Here is a 24,167-nt window from a genome sequence, read left to right on the forward strand (position 1 = left end):
GAATGCTACAAATATGATTATTTAGACACACTCAAGCTATTTGTCTTTAAATCTATTGTGGTGTGTGTGTGTGTGTTGGGGGAGAAACAGAAAACAGGAGCCAAGAGATCCCATTTAAATTAATTGGAATAAAATTCCTTGTAGAGGAAGGATTGATTTTTCAGCTACAAAAAAGCACTGTAAAGGTTGCAAGCACAAATGATTTGGTTGGTCTCTAACGAGTTTTCCAAGGAAGGTCTTCTGATCAAAAATGCCAGAATAATGGGGATTATGTTATTATGCAAAATCACTTACATCTGTCCTGTATTTGGTCAAGCTTCCTCTGACTTCTGCATATGTATTAGGCAGTGTCTTCTGCAGAAGCTATAAACTAGTGAAGATTGAGTACATATTATTGCAATCTCCTATCAATACGAGAAGCTTTGCAATTTGTTGCAAAGGTGGCAAACAAAACAGGCCACCCCACATAGCGTCTGGCAACACTACTTTGATGCTCATCAGAGATGAATGAAACTCTGATAAATCTCACAGACAATATTTCTAAGAAGAAGTCATACTATGCTATGGAGCATCAGTCTGCTTTCTGGGTACTGGTCCTCACATAGGACTTTTTTTTTTAAAAAGAGAGTCCTTTTACTTGGCAGTCCTGCAGATGGGTAGCACTGTATTATAGTGTTAATACTGGTATATTGCAATGTATCCACATTATGTATAGACAGAATTGCCAGGGAATTGAAACATTTTTAAAAGAATAATGGAAGGAGGTATGTGCTACCATGCTCCACAGGCAAGCACATGACTTCCAAAGGAAAATAAAAAAATAAAAAAAAAACAGTCAGTATATCTAGTCAGGATGTCAGCCTCTGTCTATAATGAACATAGTACATGCCTAATTTTCTCTTTTAATTTCAATGGGACTTCCTTGAGCAATTTTGGTTTGGATGTCAGTAAGAGAAAGAAGTTGAGGAATATGCTGTTTTTTCAGCTTCTCCCCAAACCAATTGCCTTCTACAAACACTTGTAAACGACATTATTGCATTAGAGAAGAGACACTAAAGAAATAAATTATAACGCAATGGTTCCCAACCAAGGTTCCTCTAAATGTTGCTGAACTACAACTGCCATCTTCCCCAGCTAAAATTTATTGTGGCTGGGGATGCTGGGAGTTGTAGTTCAGCAACAAATGGAGGAACCCTGGTTGGAAACCACTGGTATAATGGAAGAAGGAGGAAGTCAAACGGACAAAAGCTCAAAAAAACTATCTACTTGAATATTCACTTACACTCTGGGGGAAAGCAAGAAAGGCAGGAATGGTTGCCTCTAGGGATGCAAAAACCAATGTGCAGCCCACATCCCCTTCAGTGCTGTTAGAAGTGCCTTAGGTTGTACCAGTGCCTCAGCATATATCTTGATACTCTTGGGAATTTACCACCGAATGGTGAAAAATAAACATTGCTCCTCTGGCCAAAAAAAGAGAGAAAGAGCGAGAGCGACCTTTCAATCTAGTTATGAATTATTTGTATATGTTTCTCTTTTTAAAAGTCCTTTGGCCCTCTCTCTCTTTTTAAGTTACAGGAGCAAAAATTGCTTCTCTGAGAAGGCACACTTTTTAAAAAGCTAGCATAGAAAGTGCAATTTAGTTAGCAATTAATCCTTAATGTGATCTAATTATTCCTGACATTTGGGCATCAGGCACTATACTTCAGGGGCCATATTCTTCTCTTGCACTGTAGGTAGGCGTTTGCATTGGATTTAAGGAAGCAAACTGCTGCCATCAGCTTTCAGTTAAATTAACTTCCTCCCTACAAACCTGATCTGGAAACAAAAGAGGCATAAGATAATTAACCATGGCTAAAGTGGAAGAAAAGCTGATGTTCCCTCATGGCCATAGTTTGCTGGTGAGGCAAAATAAGGTGCAGTCTAAATCCTTCCTTTCCAAGTGTGCAGCTGCACATTCTATTCCCAAAGACAGATAAATTGTAGGGAATAAGCATACCTGACAAGTAGCAGAGACCTGTATCTGCACAATTCTAGACTTTGTTTAGGGATTTGGTTCATTCTCAAATCTCCTTGCAGTGGTTGCATTTTAGTGTTGAGGGAAGTGACCTCCATAGCTGTTACTCTAACCAGAGATGGGGAAAGGATGTTTTCAAATCATGATTTATTCGTGGTTGCAAAGTGCTTTGATACTCAAGGGTGAAATTCACCATCTCAGGAAAGGCCAGCAGAAAGCTTATGCTTAACTGTACCTGAGTGGATCATAACCCTTTTGCTGAGCAGCTGCAGTGGAAATAATTTTTGTCTTTTCCAAGGGTAAAAGAGTATAAAGAATATTGTCTTTTTGTACTTTATACACATGGAAGATGAGGCACAATATGCAGCTGAAAGGATTCAAGATTCTCTTGTTTATGGTTGTATGAAACCCTTCTCAAGCTGATGGGCAACATGTACAGGTAGGTCAACTGAAGCTTAAAACACTAGTTCATTTGCAAGGCTAATATTTTGGCAGGATCTTCACTCAGGCACCTTACCTGAAGGGAGCAGAGTACTGACTGTCCTTAATCTACTTTGGGGTTTTTACATTGAACTCCAAATTAACAGAACTTTCTGGTTTTGTCAAAAAATGAATGTGTATTGTCATGAACTAGCCCATAAGCATTTCCAATACAATAGTAGGGATCCCTCTGATGCAGATGTGTTTTTTCCTTCTATTCCCTGCTTTGGAGATCTTGGGACATGCAAGAGATGCTGTTGGATGGGGAGTCTAGTTCTGATTTCACACCCTGAACACGTTTGATCCAGTGAAGTGTATCAAAACATCTATTCTGTTAGATTACAGACATCCCGTCCATGGATAAATGGTGTTCCACACCATAGAAAAGACACCCAGTGAGGGAAAGGTGGAAACAATTCACATTTACTGGATAGAGACTTCTGGGATGCAAATTCATTTTAGCAGGACCCATGCTTCCTCACTCGCTAATTGAGTGAGGGGTGTGTGTGGTTTTTTAAAATTACCTTCCCCTCTCTAGGAATTCAGGAATCAGACTGAATTCCTAAATTATCTGGCCTTCATGATCCACTCCAATGTTTTGGTATTGCTGAATGTAATCACTCTGCTTTCCAACAAAATATAGTGGAGTAGTTCCACACATTCTTAATACAATGCAAAGAAGTGGAACTAACAATAAAATGTTGCAGAACCCCCGAGAATGTGCTTCTGTTCAAAAAGGAGCCATTTATAAAACCTGGGCTTCTGGCGGGAGGGAATTTCAGGAGGGGGGAGTAGGGGGTGGGAAACACCTCTTTAATGCTCTCCTGGGTTATATATCCTAGGAGGTCCAGATTAGATCTGGCTTGGTGTTTTGCTTTTAGCTCCTCCAGAATGGAGGGTGTGTATTCACATATCAGCCAGATTTACCCCCAGAGTCCCTGCGAGCTTCCGGGGTGCATTTCACACAAGATCCGGGTTGTTCATTGCGCATTAGAGTTCAGCCCAATTTATATTCGGGGTAAAAAAAATCCACTTTTTGCATCAGTTTGTTTTTTTTGGCAACTTCCAACTTGCAGTAAAGCTTCACAGGAAACTCACTGTAAATCCTGCTGTGTAAAATCCTTCCTTGCTAGTCCTGAATCTTAGCAAGGAAAAGTGTGACTTTTCTCTTTCCTGAAACACCTTTGTATGTTCTGTACAAGAGGGGGCTTTTGGGGGGAGGCATGCATTCCCCCTCAAACTCAATTCCCTCTTACAAGTCATTAGTTTCAACAGGCAAGTTTGCTCCATTTGTCCTCAATTTTTCCTTCCCCCCGTCCCCCGCCTTTTCAAATGACACCTTCATCATGCTGTGCCTCAACTGCTTTCAGCTATAGACTTAACTGACAGAGTCACACTGCTTGCCCAGTTTCTTGTCCTTTCCTCTCCAGGACAGATAGAAAACTGCCCTTAGATAACAATGGAAAGATTCAGAATTTCAGCATAGCTGTGATTGTAATGCATATTTGTATGAAGAATATGCAGAACAGCGAGCTCACTGCTCCATCAACAAAAGACAGTTGTAAAAACAGGAGTGCCCCATCTGCAGACAATCTGACAAATTATAAATCTTTTAAATCAATACATGCTCAAAGTTCTGTAACATTCTGGAAGTTCACAGGGCTATTTCTAAAATTATTATGTAGTTACTTAAAAACCTATACAGTATACTTCAATTTATTAGTCAATCCCTATAGAAACCACCAACTTGTTATTGGGTAGTGCCATTTTAGTTCCAAACTGGTAGGCACTCAACAATCTGAAGCCATTATAAGTACATATGATGAGGCACTAGCCCGAAGGCCTGAATCGGGTTGGCACTATTGGGTTGACACAGTCATTTTAGCTACTTCCCAGGAAGATCTACAAAACCTAGTCATAGACAGGGCCGGCTCTGGGGGATCTGGCACCCCGATGCAACATTCTGTTGAGCGCCCCCCCCCCATAGTAAAAAATAAAAATTCAAAATAATTACTATTAGTGTGTATTCAAAATTTAATACACAAAGATTTTACTTAATTATGTACATAACATTGTATATAATATAATTATGCACATAATATATATATATATATAATATAATTATAATTATATTACTCCTATACTTAAAGAGCTATTTGGCTACCAATACGCTTCTGGGCAAAATACAAGGTGCTGGTTATAACCTATAAAGCCCTACACAGCTTAGGCCCTGAGTATTTAAGATAATGGAGCAGTCTTGGCTTGAATGAGAGAGAGAGAGAGAGAGAGAGAGAGAGAGAGAGAGAGAGAGAGAGAGAGAGAGAGAGAGAGAGAATGGAGCAGTCTTGGCGAGAAAAAGAGAGAGAGTCAGTTCCCCATTGTTCTGGAGGTCCCCATCCACATCCTGCCAGAGGCAGCTTCCCTCGCCCCCGACAGCACTTTCTCTCCCCACCAGGCTCCCTCCCTCCCTGCCATTTTCGCCCACCCTTCGCCAGGCTCCCTTATGAGGCCGCCGATAGCTTCCTTCTCCTCCTCCCTCTTCCATCATCACTGCGTCTGAGGCCATTTTCTTCTCGCTGCCTCCCGCCAATTCGAGCAGCCGCACGGCTGAGGGAATGGCTGTGGGGGTGCGTGTGTGCCCTTCTATCCCGCCCCCCCGGTGGCAGAAGATATCAGAGCAATGTCGTGGCCTGCTGCTTGGCCCGGCATTGCTTCCCAACTGCGAGGCGTGCCTGTGCAGTTAAGAGACTTAACTGCACAGGTGCGCCTCGCAGTTGGGAAGCGACGCCCCGACTCATTGGCTCAATGCCCTCCTGCAGACTGCGCCCCGATGCAGTGCATCTTCTGCTTACTGGTAAGAGCCGGCCCTGGTCATAGAAAAGTGAGGAAATCGGCCTTAAAATAAATGCAAAAAATGGCTAAAACAATGTGCAAAAGTAAAATGAGAATTCCCCTCAAAAAAACAAAACAAATAACAAAAACCTAGATCAAGTAGGAAATTACTGTTACCTAGGGGGAAACCTTTATCATGACAATGACCAAACAAAAGAAATCCGAAGCCACATAGGACAAGCAAGAACAAAATTTAACCAAATCTAGTAAACTAGATTTGCAACTCAGAATCAGAATGATGAAATGCTACATCTGGTCTCTTCTCCTGTATGGATGTGAACACTGGACCATCAAGAAAGAAGCACATAAAAAACTGGAAGCCTTTGAGATGTGGTGTCTCAGAAGTATACTCAAGTTTAAATGGACTAGAAGAACAACCACTGAAGAAGTACTTCGAAAAGGAAAAACACATAAACAAATAATACAGACAATCAAGAGATGCAAACTGGAGTATTTTGGACATATCCTCAGAGGAGTAAAATATAAAATACCACAACTAACGCTAGAAGGAAAGCTAGCAGGAAAAAGATCAATTGGAAAGAGGGAGGATGATCTGAACAAATGGCTAGAAATTGACAAAGAATATATCATCCACGATTCTAGGGACTGCGATCCATGGCTTTTTCTGGCTGCCAACCTCCCAATTAGAAAAGGCGGATGGAGAGAGAGAGAGAGAGAGAGACTATTCTAAAACAAGTAGTTGTAAATAGAATTTATTGAGCCTACTTTCTGCTTATTTTAACATGAGAACTCTTACCTAGAACTTCCATATGCAGTGAATTTGGCTTGTATCTAACATAACCCATATGGGTTACAAAAAGGTATTTCCTATTGTTTGAGTTGGCCACCAACTTGAATGAACATGGCAGATTGGCAGGAAAATATTCTTGTCAGATCTCCCTCCTATGCTATAGATTTGATTTGCATCCAGCCACTGACGTAAAAGTTACAAAGGGTTAGGTTGCTGATACTTTGAGTGGTTGCCATCTTGAAACAAGATGGCAGGTCAGCAAAAAATATACCTCTGTCGGTATCCCATATACTGAGCTCTTTCTCACAAGCAGTGAGGGCAAGAGGGCTAGCAGGGAGGAAACCTTAACAAGCTTACCTCCCAGCAGATGACCAAGGGCTCCCTCTTTGGCAGGCGGGTCACCTGCCCAGATGACTACTGTCTGAGGCTGATAGTTTGGAGTGCTGAGACGCATCACCCTGCTCCCCCTCCCCGAGCTCCCGTAAAGCACCGTATGAGTGGTGGGGAATCCTCCTCCCCTCCCCAAAGCTGCCTGGGATCCCTGCAGTCTGCCAGCCATGGCTGAAAGCAGCCACATCTGGCAAATGATCACAGGAACAGTGTTAGGATAGCACGTGTGAATAGCTTCCTTTACTGTGCACTGTTTTTATTGCATTGTAGTTGAAAACGTTATAAGAGGAAGACACACACACACAGAGTCAAGTTTCACTTTAGGGCCTCAATCATCTCAGAGGTGTGCAGGGGAGGAGTTTAGCTTTTCATCCTTGCCCACCTCCTGCAGTGCTGCCACTTGCTGGCTCTCTCACTGGAGAGCACACAGCTCCCAATTGAAGGCAGTCCTCATCACCAGCTGCCTCCCGATTAAATAGCTCTGTGCAGCTACAAGCCTCTACAAACCCGGTTCCATCCCTTGCCTTGCTTCTTGTCTCCTTCTGCCTCACATCTAATGGGGGTTCCCGAGATTTCTCCAGGGCTTGGAACATAGGAAGCTGCCATATACTCAGTCAGACCATTGGTCTATCTAGCTCACTATTGTCTACACAGACTGGCAGTGGCTTCTCCAAGGTTGCAGGCAGGAATCTCTCTCAGCTCTATCTTGGAGATGCTGCCAGGGAGGGAACTTGGAACCTTCAAATGCTCTTCCCAGAGCGGCTCCATCTCCTAAGGGGAATATCTTACAGTGCTCACACTTCCAGTTTCCCATTCAAATGCAACCCGGGCAGACCCTGCTTAGCAAAGGAGACAAGTCATGCTTGCTACCACAAGACCAGCATGTCGGGCAATCCCTTCAGCAATGGGGGGTGGCTGCAGGCCTGGCATGGAGTGCTCGGCCGGGCCCCAGAGGGTGAAAGATGGCAGAGGAGAAATGCGACACGTTCGGATGCACCATCACCTGTATCGGGTAAGTGCTGGTCCAAAGGAGGCCTAGTGTGTCCCACACCCCCACACCCAACACACACAGATGGGCATGCACATGAAGACACGCACAGATATAGTGATTTCATTTTCATTTTCTTCCCTTTAGATAGTGGGCTAAACTGAAATTGGAAGCAAATATCAGGGTTCTTCCCAAGAAGAAACATCTGAGACTTTCCAAGGGAAGCAAAATGATTATCTATGAGACAAATTAGGTTTCTCAGGGGGTTTCTGAACATCCCTATGCCTGGATACAATACAATACATTTGAAAACTGTCCAAATTCATTTTTATAATGTAGTTTCATCAGCAAAAAAGTAAGCCAGTATTGGCTTCATTCCTATCTATCCTTCTCTTCAACAAAGGTTGAAGAAATACAGGGATCTGGCACCGTGGTGTGCAAGCAGAAGATCTTGACTTTACTAAGAGGGTGCTAGGAAAATATTTGAGACATTATTTGCCATTTTATGCAAATTATTTGAAATTCTTATGACAGTGTTCCAATGTTTTACTCAAGCAGAAACCCATGCACCTCAAATTTGCCTCAGATTTCCCTTTGAGTGAAATGTCATGGCAGCTCATAGGAAAATAGGAAGCTGCCATATACACAGTCAGACCATTGGTCTATCTAGTTCAGTATTGTCTTCACAGACTGGCAGCGGCTTCTCCAAGGTTGCAGGCAAGAATATCTCTCAGCCCTATCTTGGAGAAGCCATGGAGGGAACTTGGAACCTTCAGATGCTCTTCACAGAGCGGCTCCATCCCCTGAGGGGAATCTCTTACAGTGCTCACACTTCTGGTCTCCCATTCATATGCCACCAGGGTGGACCCTGCTTAGCTAAGGGGACAAGTCATGCTTGCTACCACAAGACCAGCTCGACTCAGGGTACACTATATCCATTCTTCTGCGACTGCATGTTCTGAATAATTAGAACTTAGACAACACATGCATCCCAAGCTGAGCCTGTAGTAGTTCCTTAGCTTCTGATGTCAAATAGCTCTTTTAGAATCCAATTACCTCTCATTATCTGTAAACAAGCCCTGCAGCCAATGGCTCACACCTCTTGAGGAGGCCAGTTTGGGCTTGGGATGCACGGATCCCTAGCATATAGGGATGAGATGGGAAGCTGTATTCTTGTCAAAACAGCTTCTTAAGCTGTAAGGTTTGCATAGGCTTCTTTTGTACTACTAGTATAATGCCTTGTAGTTGCCATTGAAGGGCAGGGGGCGGGGAGAGAAATGTATGAGGCTATTCTCAAGAGAAACCTAACCCAACCTAGGACAGCCCAGCCTGTTTTAGGCTGCTTGTGTAGAGTGCTGGGATCAAGGTGATCCAGGAGCCGTCGCCCTGCCTAACCTGACTTTTCACCCTGGCCTCTAGCCAGGTTTAAGGGCATGAGTGTGCCCTTTATCCTGGCACCGGGCTTGTGTGTATGCTTGGACTGCACACAAATATTGACTGTTTGACAAAAACCAATCTCTGAGGCAAGGAAGTTAGCAAAGTAAGCATGGCCGCTAAATGTTACTAAATGATGATGGTGGAGGGAGAAGGAGATATTTAGTTATTAAGCCCTATCAGGATGCAGTAAAACACAAAAACTGTTACTTTTACAATCATATTATTGCTTAATTTACTTTCTAGGCATGGAAAAATATAGATCACAAGACAGAAACATCATATTAATATCTGAGACACTTTGCACTCTGTCCCTATGTTAGGAAGGAAATAGTTATTACTTCACTAATGATTATTCACTGGCAAGAATGCTTGTTCGACCTTCGCTAAGTTAGCTTTATGTAAATATTGCAATGTTTCTGTGATCATGCACACTTACAAGCTCAGTGCTAAGATTTAATCTGTCAGTGAAACTAAAAAAATAATGCTATGAGCCAAATCCTCTGTTAGTTCGATTAACTTCACAGCATTGATGCCAGAGTGTGCCTGATGAGGCTACGGCCCTTCCACTGATTTAGATGTCTAGGCAAGCTGGTTGGATTTGAATGCTGAATTGCTTGCATGTATTTCAGTTCACGGAAAAGCTACAGACCAAGCTGGAAATCCTTTTGTAGTGGTCATTCTTTTCAAAAAACAGATAGATTGGGAAATAATGCTATTTTCCCCAAACTGGTTGGTCAATTCACTGCTGCATTTAAAAATAACTGTTTGTAACTTCATATTGAACTATGAAAGGGTAATAGCTGATAGCTGTGTTCTCCGTGGACAAAGGGCAGTGCAGCAGGTTCCCAACAGCAGCTCATTGCTGTTCACCGTTTTTGCTGAATGGCAAGGTGATGCCCGCCCCTGTTTACCCTCACCACTGGCCTCAGCTGCTGAGATGTGCCACTACTGCTGGGTCCCTACACAGCATAAGGCAGCATTGGCTGGCCTCTCCTCTGTGCTGCTGCACTGACAGGGTCTCTCCATGCCAACACACACACACACGCACAGAGGCGTAACTAGGGAAAACGGCGCCCAGGACAAGCACTGAAATTGCGCCCCCCCCACCCCCCCAGCATACATCTGACTGACACACATGTTTCAGAAAACTTTTATTTTAAAAATTTAAAAAATTACAAAAATTACCAAAAATCTCAAAATGCGATAAATAACCAAAAATGCGATAAATAACCAAAAATGCGAACTCTCCCTCCAAGTAGCCCAGAGTGGTGCACTACATACTTAGGTTTTTCCTCACAAGCAACAAACCTGTGGAGTTGGCCTGTATCTCAAACAACAGAATTATGATGCAATGATGATACACACCACGTTATACTTAGGTTTTTCCTCACAAGCAACAACCCTGTGGAGTTGGCCTGTATCTCAAACAACAGAATTATGATGCAATGATGATACACACCACATTATACTTAGGTTTTTCCTCACAAGCAAGAGACAATCTCCAAAGGTCCTGGCATATAACCCCCTCCCCCATTTTTTTTGCCAAACTTTGTGTCTTTAGCAGGATACCACAGGCACTTGTTAAAGCTAACACTGCAGGTTTTTCTGAGATGGAGCTGTTATAGGAGCACTTCAGCGTAAACTGAGATCACAAGGCAAGCTTTCACAGTGCAAAAACGAGCATGCCAGCAAGCAGAACTCATGGTAAAACTCTCTTGAAACACCTTGTAACAATGCACAGGCAGCTATATTACACTGCTTGAGTCAACTCACACTGCTGTACTACCCAGGCTGTGGGAATTGACTCTCAGTTCCATATACATGCATGCATTTAAGATTGAGTGCCAAAGAATCTTTATGATTGTTTTTCTTTCTTTTCGGGCGGAGAGAGGAGCATATAATGCAAACATTAACACCTGTTAGGCACCTGAGACCATAGTTGGGCAGCTAAATAAAAGCCTGATTCTTTAATACTTTTTTTTCACATGAGGCTTCTGTAGTTTTTGCAACTCATTCTCACCCTGACACTTGGTCTGCTGCTTCCACCCGCCCGCCACCGAATCCTTTCTTCCGTGCCGGGTGTCCGTGTGTGTCCTCGTCGTCCTGCCTGCGCCTGCTGCAGTGCAGCCCCAGCCCCAGCCCCAGCCACGACGCTTTCCTCCGCGACGGCGACTGCGCTACCACGTGCAGGCGAACAGAGGAGGACGGACGCACCGCATGCATGCACAGCGCGATTCGGCACGCTGGCCGAGTCACGCGTGCGTGCGTCACTGACTAGAGACCCTCTGGCTGGCAAGCCACTAGAGGGCCTCTTTCTGGCTGTTCCAGACTAAGCGAGTGACGGAGCAAGCGAGCCGCAACCAAGGGCAGGTGCAGTGAGCAGCATGACAGGCGCCCGCCGCGGCGCCCGCCGCCAAGCCAGGCCACTGACTGGCCACAAGCAAAGCAATGGGGGGGGGCGTGGGCTGGCAGGCGCAGTGAGCAGCATTAAAAGTGCCTGCCGCGGCGCCCGCTGCCACCAAGCCAGGCCACTGACTGGCTGCTGGCAAAGCAATGGGGGGCACGCGGGGGGCGCGGAAGGGACCACTCGTGGGGGAGGGGACGCCGACGCGCTCCCTTGACTGCTGCAGCGCTGCTGCACTGAGCAGGAGAAATGTGTATTAAATTTTTTTTAAAAAAATTGGTCATGGCGGCGCCCCCCACGTGGCCCGAAAAGATGGCAGCCGGGGCACATGCCCCCCCTGCCCCCCCTATAGTTACACCTCTGCACACGCACACACACATCCTGTTTCTCAACCAATGTATCTACACAGCATAAGGCAGCATTGACTGGCCTCTACTCTGTGCTGCTACACCAACACTGTCTCTCCATGCCACCACACACACACCCTGTTTCTCAACCAATGTATCTTCCCTTGCTCTAAAGTCATGACATGCAGTGATCAAAAGCATTCTCACTTCAGAGTAGAGGAGAGGAGAGCTGGTCTTGTGGTAGCAAGTATGACAAGTTGAAATAAAGGGAATGGCTGGATGAAACTATCACACAAGGCCTTTAAGAGGAACCTACTTCCACTGTCAATCTGTCAGCGGACGAAGGCAGTGCTGACTTTACCTCAGCATTTCTGTTTACCTTACTAGGTTATGTCTTAAACATTGGTGAGAACATTCAAATGTAAATCTGCCGCAAGAAAGACCAAAGAGGAGCTGGCCATATTTCTAAAATGTCTGGAATAGATATATGGCTATATGAAATTCCTTAAAATTACCAGAAGCAGAAGCTTATTGCCACTGGAATCCCTTAGTCTATTAATATAATGTCTCACTAGGTTTTTAAACTCCATAGTCTTCTACAATCAGGAAAGGAATATTCCCGATGTGGTTTACTGCAATAGAAGTGTTGCTCTAGGAAAGTATGCTTATGCCTGACCAAGAGATAAGACTAAGCCTTTACATTTAATATTATATAGTATTCTTTGAATGGATGCATTGATAAAAATATTAAATAGAGATATTACAAGCAGAAACTTAATAATATACATATATAGCAAATCACAAATGGTCAGCTGTCTCTGATAAGGATGTATGCTATACATCAGTTTACAGTGACTAAGAATGGCATAAGGATACAAACATGTGGGAAATCATTTCATTGCATCAAATACTGGCTAAACATATATAGTGAAATTAGATAATACATATAATGCATAATGTGCATGGTCTTAGTTTTATGCCCTCATTTTCTTATCCAGCAGAGTCCGCACAGCTCAAAGCAAGTGCCTACTTTTAGAAAAGAAGGATTTGATGTCCATGCCAAACTCATATATTTGGATGAGGGATGAATTGGAAGCAGGTACCCTTCTAAGGTAAAAATAGGCACTTCATTTAAAATGGACAAACTCTACTGAATAGGAAAATGACAAGCCATTAATACAGAGGGAGGTACTGCATACATTAATCAAGGACTAACATACAGGGAAGATGGACACAAAAACAGTGCAGGAAGAGAGGTGACACATTTGACACTTGCAAATTGGACTGCCATGCCTGCTATACAAGCAACTTTTCACGTTCCCAGCTTCTAAAGAATGGAAAATACTCCATAAAAGTGAAAAGCAGGGAAGTCCAATATATTTAAATTGTAGAGAGTGCAGCTTATGCTGAACTCTACATTGAAATGAATGGGAATTTGGGGTGTGCGGGTGGCTTGCTGAAGGGAAATCGCCAGGTGCTTGGACTGTGTACTTCTCTGGCCACCCTTTCATTGCTGAACTTGTTCAGTCGAACTGGGCTTGGTTCAATTCAATGGCAGACCGAACCGCCTCCGATTCAGTTCACAATCTAACTGCTGAACTGGCCCAGTTTGAGGCAAACTGGTTTGGCATCGAACGGTTTGTGCACATCCCTAATGGGAATTTGAAGTGCTTAGCTTCAGTCAGATCATACCAGTTATTTTGCTAAAGTCATTACCTCCCAGACTGTCCTGAGTAGCATTAATGTATTAACATAAGATTATTTATAAACCAGAGTGACTACATAGGAAGATTATTTGCAGACGCAAATAACTCCAAAAAGTAGAAGTATTACAAAACACTCCTACTATACCTTTCCTTGGCTCCATCCAAAGCTACTCTTCCTACCTCTTCCCAGATCTGCCCATGCAAGCTCTTCCTATAAGCAGGTAGCTAAATGGAACCTCCTTCTTCAGAGGCAATAAACCCCTGAATAACCCTGCTGGAGTCAAAGAACAAGAAAGTGTCAGCGATCAGGCAGTTGAGTGGCAACAGGTGTTTGGGACTCAGCTGGCAGAGAGACAGAGAGGCCAGCTGAGACTCTGCAGGTAAGTGCAAGAGGCAGTATCCCTGTTGCCAGACTGGCAGAGCCTTCCTTGCAAGATTGCCAGCCGTGGGTGGCATGTAAGAGGGAGAGCTCTCATGCAGCAGGGCTTCCACCTGTCATGAGAGCCATGGCAACTGTCAGGATCTATTTAAAGCTGAGGCAGGGAAATGCTTGACTAACAAGCAGAAGGTTGCCAGTTCGAATCCATGCTGGTATGTTTCCCAGACTATGGGAAACACTTATATTGGGCAGCAGCGATATAGGAAGATGCTGAAAGGCATCATCTCATACTGTGTCGGAGGAGGCACCTCCTGTATTCTACCAAAGAAAAGCACAAGGCTCTGTGGGCACCAGGAGTCGACTCTATGGCACATTTTACACTTTAACGTCTGCAGAGTTCCTTTCCATCCTTCTAGCATCACAAGTCTGGGAAAGGAGTAGAAAGCCCATAGGAGAAGATGAGGAACTAGGTGTATAAGGCTCTCTGGTCTCCAGGCCAAGAAGAGACTGGAGGCGAGAAGATCCAGGGAATTCATAGGTAAACCTCTTTCCTTCATGTTCTGTTTGAAAACTTGTCGGAGGCATTTGCCTGGCCACAGCTGGAAGCAAAGCACTGGGCATGATAAAACTGATTTGCACAAGACCACAAACTGAGTACAAGGCAGAGATGGGGCAATGCTGTATTATGGAGAAGAGGTTGATGGGCTCTTAATGAAAACCACATGCCCTAACCCTAGCCACTCCCAACGTAGCCATTTATAACCGTCCCACAGCCCTCCAAAAACAGTGGCTAAGGAGGTCAGAACAAACAAAGCAGTGGCCCAACTCCCTTGTCTTCCTGCCATCTAAGTAGCGAGTGGGGCCGGAGACACTCCTTGGACTCTATATGTGCTACTGCAATGCACCAAAAGGAAATCAGTGAGGCTGAGAGTAGGGAAGAAATCTAATAAGTTGCCCCGTAACAGTGGGCTCCCTTGTCAACATGGAATGATGTCCGCACCTGAGAACAACCCCCTTCTCTTACAGGCCACTCATTCAGGAAGCTGCTACCACTTGACTAACTGGCAACCAACCAACCAGGGGATTAAGCTGGCTGGCAACTACCCTGGGGTGTTTTCTGTTCTTGAGCAACCAGACAAATATCTTCATGATACTGCAGAAGCCAGATCTCAAGCCAGCATTAGCCCACTCTCAAGCCAGAGTTGCCCTGGTCTAGACTGAAGCAGCCAATCTCTCCTCTTCCAGTTTAAAGAGGTGGCACCATTCAAACAATACAGCCTGCTGCTGCAGCTCCAAGCAGCAGTTCCCCATATCAGCTCCTGCTGTTAATGTGCATTTGTTTTATTTGCTGTTCAAGATGGCAGTTGGCATGCTGCATAAAGATTCACTCCAGCTATGTTTAGAACAAAGTGTGCCTTTATCATTGGTTAATGGGTTTCATCAGCATCTTTAAAAGCACTTAAGCTAACAAGTAACAACTTGCTCATGGAATGTTGGGGTTAGTGCAAATAATGGATGTTGCATAGCTGTATAGGTCTGTCTCATTGAAGCTAATGGTCTCACTTCATGAAGGAAAGCCTCTCTCAGAGAGGAGAAACTGGCCTCTTGAATTTACAGCATGCTCATACAGTCAGAGGCAGTCTCTGAGTTATCTAGGTCCCTGATGTTGAAGGGTTTTCATAAACACTAGCACTTTGAACTGGGCCTAAAAGCTAAACAGCTACCAGAGGCGTATCTAGGGAAAACGGCGCCCGGGGCAAGCACTGAAATGGAGCCCCCCCCCACATACTACATTATACTTAGGTGTTTCCTCACAAGCGCCTGCCGCCACCGCCAAGCCAGGCCACTGACTGGCCGCCAGGCGCCAGCAAAGCAATGGGGGGGGGGTGCGGGCGGCGCGGAAGGGACTGCTCATGGGGGAGTAGGCGCCGATGCACTCCCTTGACTGCTGCAGCACTGCTGCACTGAGCAGGAAACATTTGTATTAACAAAAAATTAAAAATATATTTTTGTCATGGCGGCGCCCCCCATGTGGCCAGAAAAGATGGCGCCCGGGGCACGTGCCCCCCCTACCCCCCTATAGTTACGCCTCTGACAGCTACCTCTGCAATTGCTGCAAAATTCATTAAACATATTCTAGGTGTCCACTTTTGTGGTGAACTGACTTGGGCTGTCCCAATTCGGTGGCATAAACATGAAACAAAACAAAACAAAACAAGTTTGTGACATTCCACACTAGTAAAGCGCTTTCCAGTTATCATCAAGAGCTACCAATGGCATGGGTGAGGGAGGAAGTCAACTCCATCAAGCTCCTTCCTATCAGGATTCTAACTGCCATTAAACCAGCTATGTCTAGGAATAACTGTTGGGCAGGAGGTGCCAGAGACACCGCTGACTTATGTAAGGAAGGAAGGAAGGCAACTCCATCAAACTCCACCCCATTCAAATTTTTCGACCATACTCCATTGGTGGTACTTCTACTTCCCTCCTCTTTCTCTGTTCTCTCCTTTGTGTCACTTTTAGATTCCAAGTTCACTCAGAGATCTCTCTTTTCTTTACCTTTCGGGGCCATGTACACTGATGAGGATATATAAATCACAAACAGTTATTTAAGTCCAGATATTTTGTATGCCAAGATCCTTTCTACCCTGAACGGGAGAACTATAATAATGGGCTTTCATTAAAGTAAATAATGATGCGCTTCACATGATTAGTGTGAAGTGCCTTGAGGTGGTTTGCAGGGAGAGCGGGCTTAGTCCACTCTCCCTGCAGACGCTCACCCGCGGAGCCCTGGGCAGCTGGATCGGCCGCCCAAACAACTGCTGGCTCCAGCACGGAGCTGGTGGGGGCTGCAGGAATCGGGGGCTGCTCGGCCCGGAAGTCCCAGGATGCCCCCCGCAAGTGCATAGGGCATTCTGGGGGGAACCCCCTAGCCCGGAAGGCTGCTTGTAGCCTCCCAGTAAGGGGTCTATTTGTGTGCCACCGCATGCCACCACAGCACACGAGCAGAAAAACAAGGTTAACGGAGCGCTCGCGCCATTAACCTCATTTAAGGGGAGGGGGAATGAGGCGGGCTAGCCGCCTTGGAACCACTGGGCTCGCCTGCGAGCCCAGTGGTTCCAACGATCACCAGGAAGCAGGCTAGGCTCCCTAGCCTGCTCTCTGGTGATCATCAGAATAGCTTCACTGTGTTAAAACTAGAGCAAAATAGTTAGCAATGCTTTGCAAACACTGCCTTATAATGTTTTTTTCTTATGACATGCTTAAGCCTATCTTATTTATTTCTGTACTATCAGTCTATGAACACTGTAATCTGTGTTGCTAGCAAGGTATCTACAGTTTATGGTTTTAAAAAAGGTATAATTCACTTAGGTTCAGAGTAGAAAATATATCAGAAATTGTTTCTATCTCTCACAGAAAACCATAGAATCCAACATCAAATTCATCTGTCCTAGGAAAAGAGCTGCATATTCTCTAGGCTTTGACATCAGGACTCCACTACAGCACCATATTCCATGTCCCAACTCCACCCCCAGCCAATGAACTCTTGCAAATTCATCACTAGCCACTCTTACATGAAATGATTATCTCAGGGACATGGAACTGATTTCCTCATTTTGTTCTTTGTTCAAGAAAAATGGAATCTGAAGTTTCAATATAATCTCATCAACAGTCCAGAATGCTATGAAGATGCCTGTAGGGTTCTGATCTCATCAGAAGCTCTTGGGCACACAGAAAACAGAGTTTTATTATTAGTAGTAGTAAACATGTTTTATTAAAGCATTCCCTGACATTTTTGATATTTTGTTTCTTTCACCTATCCCCCTTCCCCCTTTTCTCCGTTTCCATTTTCCTCGGAGGTCTCCAAGTTCTTCTTACCTTTGTTGAAAATGACATTTGCTGTACTACTAATGTTTTCTCTCTCCTTGCTTTTGCTTCTGCCCTCTGTAGCTAATCTACTAGGTCAGAAAAGAAATAGGGAACATATGCTTGGATGCTATTGTTCATTATAAAGTGAGACACGAACAAACACCTCTCAGTTCTTTCAATATGCGTTTGTACTATCAGTCTAGCCCAATACATCATGAAGACTCATTGTGGGACTTCCAAAAAAAAAAATCATAATTCAGTTTTTAAAATAAATAAATGAAGTCACTAGTAGAAATTTTACAGTTCAAAGCAACACTAGGAAACCATAAGATCTTTTTACTTACAGGTATCTAAAGATTCATCTGAATCGTCCGGACAATCAGGTTCTCCATCACAGAGCCAATTCTGAGCCACACAGGTCATGTTATCATGGCAAAGAAACTCTCCTACATCACACAATTGCTCTTCTGTAAACAAAAAACCATGAATAATGAAATGATTCATGGACGATTGAAAATAAAAATCATGATGTGGCACGTTAATGAAATGGAACTTTAAATAAATCAAATGCATAAAAATATCATGAAACAAAATTCAAAAGGCAGACTTATCTATTATAAATAAACAGATGAACTGTCATATTAAAAATAACAACTATATTGTAAATTATATGTTAGACAATGACTTCCCAAAATAGAACCTCAGTAGTTGCTGGGAGGAGGAATTTTGCATCTAGGCAACTGGAAAAATGTAGTTGGGAACAGCTGAGGTTTGTTCACATACAGCATTCTCCTAAGAGAGATTGGTTAGAAATGAGGCTATTTGGGGCGGGGGACATCCTAAGTGCCTCCAGTTAGTGTTTGGGTGAAGTCTAAAGTATATTGTCTGGCCTTATATGCCTCCCTACGCTTTGACAATTGCCATTTAATAGGGGCCATGAATTCTGACCCCTACTCTGATTGGCTATTGAGTGGGGGATTTTTGCCCTCATCAGGGTTGAGGTATTTCTTTCATTCATATTATTGTCCCAACTTGCTAACATCAAGTAAGCAAGGCTAGTAGGCTCAGAGGTGGAGCCTAAGAGATTTCTAAGGAACAGCTTTTGGGGATGGTGCTTGTTAATTAGTGGCCCTTCTGACAGGAGTAGGGTGATTAGCCACCGAGTTACTCCCTCTTTACAACAGCTAGGCTAAGGTGAGTTTGGTGATTAGGCACATTAAACACAGACCAACAGTTATAAAACCTATAATATGGTTTATTTTGCCAAAGGGAAAGAATTAGTCAGTCTTCAAAATAAGGGTAAGGTCCTGAGTTTGAAAAGGAGGAGGGGAGGGAGAAGTTACAACACCACACATTAAAGGAAATATAATAAAGCAGCTAACTAGTCTGAACCTTATGGCCTATTCAAGGAGCAAATAGGGATTTCATCTTGAGTCTCCAGACTGATTCATCCTTCTATTGAGTTAGATTTCCCTGGGACACAGGCACTCCTGGGGGCAGGCCTTAGGCAATCACTGCAAAGTTGTCTCAGCTCTGCAGGGCATCAAAGGTTTTGCTTGCAACTTTTACTGAACTCAAACTAAACAAATCATAGGAGTTACACTCAGGGGGTGCAAGGATTCAGTGCAGGCTTGAAATTAGGTACAGAGTTTGAGGACTCCCAGTATACCCCTGAGGTTTTGGCCACCCCAATCTGGTGAGTAGTTTAAGGCAGCATTTAGCCTGGTGTCTGGTTTGCTTGGTTTAGTCATGGTGCTGCTTTCCTTGGGAGTTCTCAAGCTTGGGTCCCATAACCTAAACTCAAACAGGATATGAGGAAAAAACTTCAGCAGGAACCTTCCAGCCATGAAGTTGGGTTTATGATAAGACTGACGTCATCCAGCTACCTAGTCGAAGCCTGCTTATGTTGTTGTTACATTAATGCTTAATAAAGTTGTGACCATCCATTCTGCATCAGTAATCCATACATTTGTGTGTCTTTGTTTCTCATCAATGCAATAATCTATAGTTATATGTTGAAATCATTATTCTACACAATATTTCAGTTACACAGATTTCAATTAGACATGTCAAAAGCCAGTCAAACATTAGGGAAGAAGGTCCTGTATCACATAGTTCTGGACCTTTCGAAGCCATCTTCCCTTGACTTTGTGCCAGCATTGTCTCATACTGTTCTTTCTAGTGGCTGTATCCAAAGTCTCCCAGCTGACCTTGAGATAGTTGTAGAGAGTCCTGTAGCTGTTTAACAACTAGAATTTGCACTCTTCCACCAGCAGCTGGTGAGGAAATTATTTAGTCAGCTGGCTATCACTGTTGGCAAATCACTAAGGGGAGAGGACAATTCCCATCCTTGCCAAAAAGTGCTGAGATGTGGCAGTGGAGTCAGCACTGTGCAAGCAGGCCACTGACGAATGAATAGCCACCCTTGCCATCCTAGGACTATTACTATGTCTAACAAATATTTATATAACAATTTTCAACAAAAATTCTCAAAGCAGTTCACACAGAAAAAATGAATAAAGAAAAAATACTATTTCTTTAGCCCCGTCGCAAAAGGGCTAACAATCTTAAAAAAAAAAAAAAAGTTGCTCTCCCCTTCTAAACATAAGAAACATCACTCTAAAAGGTCCCTCTAACTGCTTGCACAATGGTGATTGATGAGCCGCCTCCAAGCAAGTACACGATAATGTGGAAATCCCCATCTCTCCCCAGCACCCGACAGCATAGCCACCCATTCTGACTAGAAAACCCTTTCACGGGCCATGGCTGCTCCCGTGTCACTAGAAATGGGTCAGCTGAAGAAGGGGTGAGGCACTTCCACAAGGAAGACAGCACTACTATCTTACACTGAAATTGCCACCAGATTTCATCTGATGATGGCTGACTCTAGTTGTTGTGGTTTATTGTTTTTGTTTTAAAATGAGAGGCTTTATTAGTTTGCAAGACATCCGTTTTAACAATCACTTACAAACCACTTAGCCCATGTATGGCAAATTTAGCCCCTGCTTTGAAAGGTATTCAGGCTCTTCCCACAGCAATTCTTGCCACTTTTTCGCAGGGTGAACAGAAGGATAACACTAGCCCCTTATACATCCCAAATGTAATGCAGGTGTTGCAGAAGCACCTGCACTGCTGTGGCACTCTAAGACATGCAGCAATAGTGCTGTACAAGACGGTAATACTGGAACAACTGACCTCTTGAACACAGAGTCAGTAGTTCTGGCACTGCCCTCTTGTACAACACCATTACTCTGTCTCGGAGCCTCAGGAGTGTGGTCAGGTTTGTAAGGTCAGTGAAACTATTCCCATGATCACTCAAAAGCAGGCTAAGTGACCCCAGCCCACTTTTCAGTGATCGTGTGCTGTAACAGGAGCCACATGGCTCCCGGCAGCTAGCCTCATTAAATCCCCCTCCCTTTAAATGAGTTTAACAGAGCGATTGCTCCATTAACCGTTTTTTTGCTCATGTGTCACTGCGGCATGCGGCAAAACATGAGTAGACTCCTGGGCTTGGGGGTCTCTCCAGGATGCCCTGTGCACTCGCTAAACCCTTTCTTTTTCTGATTTTCAACACACACACACATTATGAACTTGTAACATTTTTATTGATTGTTCATCTCTCTGTTGCTTTGTGGGTATCATCATTACTTTTTTGTTTTGGATGTTGTATTAAGTTGCTAGCTGAATTATGGCTTTAGTCTTCTTGTATATTGTAAATTGGCTCCCTCTCTTTTGATATTTATCCATCCATCCATTCATTCTTGAAGGCCTCCAAGGAAGATACTCCTCTTATATCCATGGGGAGCACATTCCACAATCTAGGGGCAACAGCTGAGAAGGCCCAATCCGGTCGCCACCAAATGAATCGGCTGCACCCCAAAATGGACCCCTTCTGATGATCTTCTGATGATCATGGGGATCTTGTAGAGAAAGGTGCTTTCTCAGGTAACCTGGACCAAAGCCATTCAGAGCTTTAAAGGTAAAAGGTAAAAAGGCTGCTGAGTGTGGTGGAGTGCAGGGGTGCCCCACTGGTGGGAATATGCACACCGGGAATATGCCCTGTTGCCCTGTGGGCCAGTCTGAGCCTGTGGGCTGCCACATTTTGAACTAACTGAAGTTTCCAAACTACATACAAAGGCAGCCCTCTACATAGAGTGCATTACAGTAGTCCAACCTGGAGGACAGTTGGTGCACCAATGTTTTCAGGTCCTTCTCCTCAAGGAATGGGTGGAGTTGTTGAATCAACCACAGCTGGTAAAAAGCACTCCTGGCCACAGCCCCAACCTGAGGCACCAGGGTGAGACCCAGGTCCAAGAGCACTCACTAGCTATGAACCTCTTCTTCCTGGGAGAGTGTAACCTCATCCAGAACAGGAAGTCCTATCCCATCTTGCAGATTACGGCCCCCAGCAATGAGCACCTCGTCTTGCCTGGATTTAGCTTCCGTTTAGTCTGCCTCATCCAGTCCATCACTGCCTGTAGGCAGACATTTAAGGGGAGAATGCCATTTCTTGATACTGATGACAAGGAGAAATATATTCGGGTGTCATCAGCATATTAATAATACCCAGAACCAAATCCCCTGATGACCTTACACAGCGATTTCATGTAGCTGTTAAAAAGTACTGGTAACAGAATGCAGTCCTGAGGGACTCCAAGTAGTAGCTCCCATTTTGAAGAACAACTTCGCCACCATCTGAAATCTACCCAAGAGATAGGAGTGGAACCACTGCAAAGCAGTGCCTCCTATCCCCAAATCTCTCAAGTGATCCAGAAGGATCCATGGTCGACGGCCTCAAAAGCTGCTGTGAGATCCAAAAGAACGAGCAGAGTTGCACTCCCTCTGCCAGTGTCCTGGCAAAGCTCATCTATCAGGCCCACCAAGGCCATCTCAACCCCGTAGCCATCCCTAAACATTTTGAAATGGGTCAGTTTCCTCCAAGATCGCCTGGAGCTTGTCAGCCATCACCCTCTCAATCATTTTACCCAACCATGGGAAGTTGGAGACTGGCCCATAAGTATACATCACCAGGGGATCTAAATTGGGCTTCAAGAGAGGCTTCGAACTACTGCCACCTTCAAATAAGGTGGCATCCCACTCTCCCTCAGTGAGATATTAATTATATCAATTAGGCCTGGTCCAACAACTTCCCTGCAAGATGAAGTCAGTCATGTTGGGCAAGGATTCAAAGAACAGGTGGTAGGCCATACTGCTCCAAGCAGCTTATCCACATTCTCTGGAGTCACAAACTGAAACTGATCTAATCTAATACTGCAAGCAGGATTATTGGACACCTCCTTAACTGGCCCTAACTGATTTTTAAATGGATACTAAAGACTTTTATTTTCAGACAGCTTTTAATACGGTGTAGAATTGATTTTATATTGTTTTTTAGTCATTCGCAAAATGCTGTTTTGCTTTTACGGATTATGTGGATGTATTTTAAACTACTGTCATCATTATTATTGTAACCTGCTTTTTAAAAAAGCAGAATATAAATATAGGCCAACATCCTGCACATGCACAGCCAGAAGAAGCACGCATGCAACAGATTTGTTCAGCAGCACGAATGCTTGTGCTCAGGGGGTATTTTTACCAACCTCCCCTTCCCCCGGAAGCACTCTGTGCAAATGCACAAATATATCCCTGAAGTTCACATAGCCTAGTAAATACATTAATAAATACACCATTGTGATTATGGATTTAAGATTACATCATACAATAGTTTGTTAATTTTCACAATAAGAAATTGCTATTATGTGCTTGTGTACAGCCTACATGAACTGCTGAACAAATAATTGCACACTGCATGAAGCCTCTGCCATAGTAAGTGATTTTTAGCCTTATAATTGTGTTGTTAAAGCACTGAAGTATTTATTCCTTTGTTAAATGAGTTAAACAGTAGAAGAAAAAATGTAAATAAGCTGTTGAAAAATGCACTGGGATTAATTGTAATCTCAGACAACAGTTATATATAGAATTGGTGTAATCAGGGCAAGAAGTGCCTCTGGTGTGCTTGCTAAAGCAGTCTCGAAGCTTTAAAGAAAACTCTTATTGTTCCACAGTGTTAGGGACAGTTACATATTATACCTCTAGGAAATAGCAGTAGGAGCAGCTTGTTACAAGCACCTCATTCATTTTATTTTGTACTCAGATATACTATTTTCAAGGTCAGTTTTTGAAAGAATTGATGGTGGCATATTGAAAGGTGTGACTGTCTACCTACAATGTAGATCAACATAGTGCATGATTAAGAATACCCAGTGTGCTATTTTCTTGGCTCAATAGAAGAGCTAAGTAATGTTTTGTATGTAAGCACATAACATAAAGCAACCTAGACTGCAGAGCAGTGGAAGCAAATGTTGTTTGAAATCATCTTGCTTTTGTTAAAAACCAAATGACTTGTTAATTACAGTGTAGGGTTATGGATCCCATGGAGGAGGTTTGCTTTAAAACTAGTTCCAAGTTCCTATTTTATAGTACAGTCTTAAATGTACACCTGAAACCAA

The 24,167-nt window shown here is 43.8% G+C and overlaps 1 protein-coding gene and 1 long non-coding RNA gene across 7 annotated transcripts in view; one reads left to right on the top strand and one right to left on the bottom strand.

The window, feature by feature from the left end:
• The window catches only part of LRP1B (LDL receptor related protein 1B), a 1,420,219-nt gene that overhangs the window by 1,085,046 nt on the left and 311,006 nt on the right, over positions 1-24,167 (bottom strand). For 4 of the 6 annotated variants that reach the window (XR_008308477.1, XM_053255348.1, XM_053255339.1 and 1 more), the window contains exon 2: positions 18,003-18,125. The exons of the other annotated variants lie outside the window; for them this stretch is intronic. Coding sequence is in view for 3 of the 4 variants with exons in the window: in XM_053255348.1 (XP_053111323.1) it covers positions 18,003-18,125 (123 nt within the window). In the remaining variant the exon portion in view is untranslated. The remainder of the gene's footprint in view (positions 1-18,002; positions 18,126-24,167) is intronic. 6 annotated transcript variants of the gene reach the window in all.
• Positions 1,078-17,581, top strand: LOC128327149 (uncharacterized). Its single transcript, XR_008308499.1, has 3 exons — positions 1,078-2,453; positions 14,205-14,326; positions 17,206-17,581. It is a non-coding gene; the product is annotated as an uncharacterized LOC128327149 (long non-coding RNA).

Source organism: Hemicordylus capensis, chromosome 1, assembly GCF_027244095.1.
Source record: "Hemicordylus capensis ecotype Gifberg chromosome 1, rHemCap1.1.pri, whole genome shotgun sequence".
In the NCBI taxonomy this organism is placed as follows: domain Eukaryota; kingdom Metazoa; phylum Chordata; class Lepidosauria; order Squamata; family Cordylidae; genus Hemicordylus; species Hemicordylus capensis.